We start from the raw sequence: 6309 nt of genomic DNA on the forward strand, positions 1-6309 counted from the left end.
GTCTTATTTTGTCAAAGCCTGTAAAGCACTGAGCCTTAGGAGTTGGTTGTACTGAAGTACATCCTGTCTATGTGTCTCACAGGTCTGTGGGACTGTTTTTGTGTCTTGATTAGGATTCTGCCAAAGGACTCTCCATGTTTACAGGAGAAGAGGAAATCTTTGCCTTTCAGCGTACTCTCTCACGGCTCACAGAAATGCAAACTGAACAGTACTGGAATGATGGGGACAGAAGCAAAAGAACATAATTAAAAGTTGAATGAAATCACCAAGAAGTAAAATTACAGCATGAAATCACCAAGAAGAAAAATTGGAAAAGCTTTGGAAAAGCACTGAAAAGCTTTTTAGCACAACTTGAATAATAATTGCACTTTATCATCTGGACCATGTTTTCTTTCATCAATAGGTTTTTGAGTTTAAGACATGAGGTCTCAGTTATTTTTCTGTACTACCTGTGTGTGGATATGTGAAATTTTGCCTTCATTTGTTCTTCTTCAAACCCCTCTGGATGTCTGGGTTCATACAGGGGTCGTGAATGGAGTTACATCCAGCTGGTGGCTGGTCACCAGTGGGGTTCCCCAGGGCTCAGTGTTGGGGCCAGCCCTCTTTAATGTCTTTATCTGTGATATGGACAAGGGGATCAAAGTGCACCCTCAGTAAGTTCACAGATGATGCCAAGTTGGGTGGGGGTGTTGTTCTGCTGGAGGGCAGGAAGGCTCTGCAGAGGGATCTGGACAGGCTGGATCAATGGGCTGAGGCCAATTGTGTGAGGTTCAACAAGGCCAAGCGCCGGGTCCTGCCCTTGGGTCACAACAACCCCAGGCAGTGCCACAGGCTGGTGCAGAGTGGAAAACTGCCCAGGGGAAAAGGACCTGGGGGTGCTGGTCAACAGCAGCTGAACATGAGCCAGCTGTGCCCAGGTGGCCAAGAAGGACAACGGCATCCTGGCCTGGATCAGCAGTAGAGTGGCCAGCAGGACCAGGGCAATGATTGTCCTCCTGTGCCTGGCACTGGTGAGGCCACACTTCAAGTGCTGTGTCCAGTTCTGGGCCCCTCACTACAAGAAGGACATTGAGGTGCCAGAGTGTGTCCAGAGAAGGGCAGTGAAGCTGCTGAAGGGTCTGGAGCACAAGTCCTGTGAGCCGCAGCTGAGGGAACTTGGGATATTTAGCCTGAAGAGGAGAAGGCTCAGGGGTCCTTATTGCTCTCTACAACCACCTGAAATGAGGTTGTATTGAGGTGAGGGTCAGTCTCTTCTCCCAGGTAACCAGTGACAGGATGAGAGGACACAGCCTCAAGCTGCTCCAGGGAAGGTTCAGGTTGGACATGAGGAAGAATTTCTTCACTGAAAGGGTTGTCCACTATTGGAACAGGCTGCCCAGGGAGGTGGTGGAGTCACCATCCCTGGCAGTGTTAAAGAAATTCCTGGACATGGGACTTAGTGCTGTGGTTTATTTGATAGGGTGATGTTTGGACAAAAGTTGGATTTGATGATCTTGGAGGTTTTTTCCAACCTTAATGATTCTCTAAAATATAACTTTGATGTTCAGGAAGTTTATTTGGGATTAGAATTTTTCTGGAGAACTGGTCTACAGACAAAGTTAATGGGCTATGCAGAGTCATTTATGAGGTCACATGAAGTGGGCACTTCACTGTTTATGCACTGCTTCTGTCATGTACAATGCTGCTTGTACAAAAGAAAAATCAAATGCTTTTTTTAAGAAACTCCTGATATTGTCCACGCTAGAATCCTGGAACTCCTATGTAGTGTGTTCTGGTTTTTTGTTTTGTTTTGGTTTGGTTTTTTTTCTATTCTCTGAGTCTGGCCATCTGCTGACTTTCAGGCTCTAGGAGTTTTTTGTAATGCAGACTGTTGCTCAGTCTGGTTCACTGAAAGCTAATGGTTTGAACCAAGAGAGAACCCTGAGGAGGAGTTTTAAGGTCTTTGCACAGGATTAAGATCTCAGTAATGGATGGGAAAAGAGACCTTGATAAGACAGGGTATGTTGTTAACAAATAAGTGCAAGTTCATAGTCTTCCTAAATTTTGTGGTTCTTGCAAGCTTGGATATGCTGCCTCTACACCAGTGACATCTTTTCCCTGAATTTTCTTAGGCTTCTTTTATACAAGCCTTCCAGTGCTGCTAACACACCTGCCCTGATCTGGGTAGAGTAGTACTCAGTACTACCAAGGCAATTCATCATGTTACCATAGGAATGTGTTTTATGGGAAAGATAGGATAGTAACTGATACCTCAAGACACATGACCCATCGTGATGCTTGTAGTTGGAAACTCTATTTTAGTTAAAGATGCAGTGGTGTCATTCTTGGTTTTTATCTAACTGAAACAAAACAGGGTATTATGTGTATTGGCTTATCATGTATTTTTATAAAGAGTCATTTTAAGAGCATATGTAGAAACTATGAGTAGGAAAAACATGTAGATGGACTGACTCCCTCATTTCTTAGGGGGGAGATATATAACACACTGTCCACAACTTTGAGAGGTTTTCTTGGATTTTGTAACGTGACCTTTTTCTGTCTGTTACCAAATTGTCTCCCATCACAATTACAAAAAGCTTCTAAAAGGGCCTTCTGGGCACCAGGGAGGGCTGGAGAGGTCCTGTGCACTTACTTTTGTTATGGAGCCACATGCTCAAGTCTGGTTTTCTGTTCTGATCCCTTCTGTTTGTCCTGGAAGTTACCTAACACTGGCTATACCTGTTCTTCAAATAATTTTTAAAACCTGTATTTATAGTTTGCAACTCATGGAACTATATTATTATTCCCACAAGGGTGACCACCATGGACTGCCATTTTAATGCATATTTATGAAAACTCCAATCAGAATACATTGCTGATACTTAAGAATATCCAAATAATTTGTGTATGCTTTCAGAGATTTGGATTAGGTTCTCAACAGAAGGGACTATTGACATTGATGCATGTGTGTCTGTATACACAAACACACATGTATATTTAATTTATTCATGTATATATAAATCTAGATAAAACTAATATATATAATTTAAGTGTGTGTGTTTCTGTATTTATACATGGCACTCTATACTTATCAGCCTGGGACTGTGCTGATAACTATCCTGAAGCTTCAGCCTTGAATTTTTTTGAGTAGCATTCAAATGCCTCCTGCCTTGTTTGAACCAGAATGTGTTGTGGGAAAATGGGAGATGGTGGTAGATAACCTAAGGCACTTTGCATCTGGATATTTATTTACATTCTTTTAAAAACTGTTTATATGTTTAGCCTGTATGTCCTTCTTTGCCAGGTGGTACGGGGGAAATGTACAATCTTGCAGAACACAGATTACATGTCTGGGACATGTGAGAGAGGAGGTCCTGGCAGGTTTGGCATTCCCACAGAGACTGCCTTGGGCCAGGGAAGTGAGGTGTTTCCCCAGGGTCTGTGTGGGTGATGACCAAGCTCCTTTAACCAGGGGATCCCTGTTTGTGTTCAAACTGGTGCTGCTTTGCCCATTGGTATTTGAGGCTTTTCTGCAGTCTGAGTGCACACCCCAAACTCAGATACCCCAGGTTTTTGGAAGCTCCTAAATGCAGTGGGACTGATGTACCATTGAAAGCCTCTGAGGCTGTAGCTGAGCACTGTCAAAACTCGGGGAGGGAAGTTCCCAAAAGCTTCCAGAGCCAGCACCACTTCCGGGACATATTGCTAAATAAAACCATAGTTCAGTCTTTCCTAGGCCCGCAAGGAAGCTGTCTGCTGGGAGTCACTGGTAGGTACCAGCAATAATCAAGGAGAAGAAATGAGGAAGATTCCAGAAGTGTTTTGAGGCTGAAAACAAGAAAAGTTGCCTAAATCACTGTGCTGTATTTGTGACTGTGCTGCAGAGGGAGGTTTGCCACTTTTGGGTCAGGTCCACAAGGAGAGATTCATTGGACCAGTTTGTCAGCCAGCCCAGATGCCAGGGCAGAGGGCCCCCCAGTAACCACAGAAGCAGCACATTGTTGCCCATCTACCTCCCTGAAGAAAGTGAGGCCCTATTTGATTATTTTATGATGCTGTAGCAAGTATAAAGTCTTTTTCCAGTGCTGAGTTGGGAGTGCTGTTCCTGGGCTCAGACACCTTCCAGGCAAGTGGTGCCAGCCAGAATCTCACTGGACACCATGGACAACAGTGGTCATGTCGTGCCCCAGGGTGCTGGGCCACCTGTGCTCCCAGCTGTCCTGTCCCCTTGCTCCTGCTGCTGTGAGACAGCAACAGTCCATGACTTTTTATTCCCACGTTAGGCTGTTGTATTTGCCAAAACATAAACAGTGAGATGCCTGTGAGTAAATCATGCACACTCCATAATGGCTTTAAAAATTGCTGGATTTATGCTGGATGCTTCTATCCCAAGTTCAAGTCCTGGCTTCTTAGGTTTTTCTTTACTTGTGAATTCATGTCATCTCAGATCTGCAACAAGTTTTTATTTCCTTTACTCGTTCAGCAAACATTATTGACAAGTTATTTTTAAAGATCTTTTCAAGTGACCTTTCTTGATGTGGTGTGATATTTTGCTGTCATAGGAAGTAAAATCCTCAGGATTATGGACCATGTGAAACACTTTGTGTTTTCTAAAGGTCACGTCCTGGCTGAGAATCTCTCAACTAACTTCTTTCAAATACTTGATTGACCAAGGAATGTTCACAATGCCCAAAAAATTAACTTCTTTTTTTTTTTTTTAATAATAAATAGTGCAATTCTGTCTTTCAGAGTTACTGTTTTTCACTATTTGTTACTGTGCAGATTAAGGGAACAATTGCAGTATTTTGGGTAGAACAAGACAGCCTTCCAAAGGCTTTGGAGGGATTGAAGATGCACTTTTTGCTGTTGCTTGGTTTTGATCTGAAAAGGAAAACCATTAATGGCTTTTCTTTTAGTAAAGGTGTTTGTGATGACACTATAGCTGGATAGATGTCACCTATTTTGCAGCAATCTAAACATGAAAAAAAGCAACTGACCAGGTTTCAAACAGTGCCCAGCACGGTCACCAGCCATCTAACGAGGAAGAACAATCTCTCCGTCAAGACCCAGCTAACAGAATTAAGATTCAGGATTTTTCTTTCTGTAGTTGCCTAGATCTGAATACACTTGGTGCCTCAGTTTCCCTGGTGATAAAATGGGAATGATACTACTTTCTTACTTGCTAACTCTGGAGTGCTGCCAGGCTTTCCTCATTAATATTCTAAGATTCTTGCTGAGGCTCTGGGATGAAAATACTTCAGTAAAGTATGTAAATAGTGCAAAAAGATAATTTAGCTACTCAGAGTGGATTAGTCTCCTTGTTTGGGTTACGGAATTAATGTCATCCACTAAACACCACATGCCTCTTCGTAGTGATTTTGTTTTAAATAATGCATCTATTTTAAGAATCTATTTAAAGAAAAAAAAATTGAGGTTTGTGATTAAAACAGTAAACTATTTGTGTAGTCTTTCTTTTACTTGTAATGACAAAATTCCTATATGATTCATAACAACCTCAGATCCTATATATGTGAAATACAGTGGCTTTGTAAATTCTCTTGGGATTTTCCTTGTATATGGAGAATATTTTTTAAAAGATGTCATTTTGAATTTAATATATTACAAACTGAACAACATAAATCCTTGTGTTATTTGAGAAGAATTTATCTTGTAATAAAGAAAAATTAATAAAACCAGATTTTATAAACATGTCACTCATGCTATTTTCAGGTATGTGTTCTGGATAGACAGACCTACTGTTAATGAGAATAATAAAACGTTAAGGGGTTGGAATGGACCTTTAAGATCATGCAGTCCCAATCTCCCCTGCCATGGGCAGGGACACCTCCCACTAGACCAGGTTGCTCAAGGCCTTATCCAACCTGTCTGGGAACACTGCCAGGGATGGGGCATCCACAGCTGCTCTGGGAAACCTATTCCAGTGCCCCACCACCTTCACAGTAAAGAATTTATTCCTAATCGCCACTCTAAGCTCTCCCTCTTTCAGTTTAAAGCCATTCTACCTTGTCCTGTCACTACATACCCTTGTAAAAAGTCCCTCCCTGGGTCTCTTACAGCTGCTTTTAGGTACTGGAAGGCTTCTGTAAGGTCTCCCTGGAGCCTTCTCCAGGCTGAACAATCCCACCTCTCTCAGCCTGTCTCCATAGGAGAGGTGCTCCAGCCCTTTGATCTTCATGACTTAGTGTGATTGTTCTTTCTTAAATCTCTCTCTCCAGGGGGCAAACCTGGACTGGCAGCACTGCCAGTTTCTGGGCACATGGTTGTCTGTGTGAGCTGTAGCCGTTGCCCTACACATGGTTCAGCTTTTGG

At 42.6% G+C, this 6309-nt stretch overlaps 1 protein-coding gene across 2 annotated transcripts in view; it reads left to right on the forward strand.

Annotated features, from left to right (window-relative positions):
* AFG1L (AFG1 like ATPase) overlaps positions 1-5693 on the forward strand; it is a 66725-nt gene extending 61032 nt beyond the window's left edge. The window contains exon 13 of one of the 2 annotated variants that reach the window (XM_032101408.1): positions 114-5693. In XM_032101408.1, coding sequence (XP_031957299.1) covers positions 114-245 — 132 coding nt within the window. In that variant the 3' untranslated portion in view covers positions 246-5693. Of the gene's footprint in view, positions 1-82 lie in introns of both variants that reach the window. The other variant, XM_032101409.1, reaches the window with a different exon arrangement.
* Positions 5694-6309: the final 616 nt, after the last annotated feature.

This window comes from Corvus moneduloides, chromosome 3 (assembly GCF_009650955.1).
Source record: "Corvus moneduloides isolate bCorMon1 chromosome 3, bCorMon1.pri, whole genome shotgun sequence".
Lineage (NCBI taxonomy): Eukaryota > Metazoa > Chordata > Aves > Passeriformes > Corvidae > Corvus > Corvus moneduloides.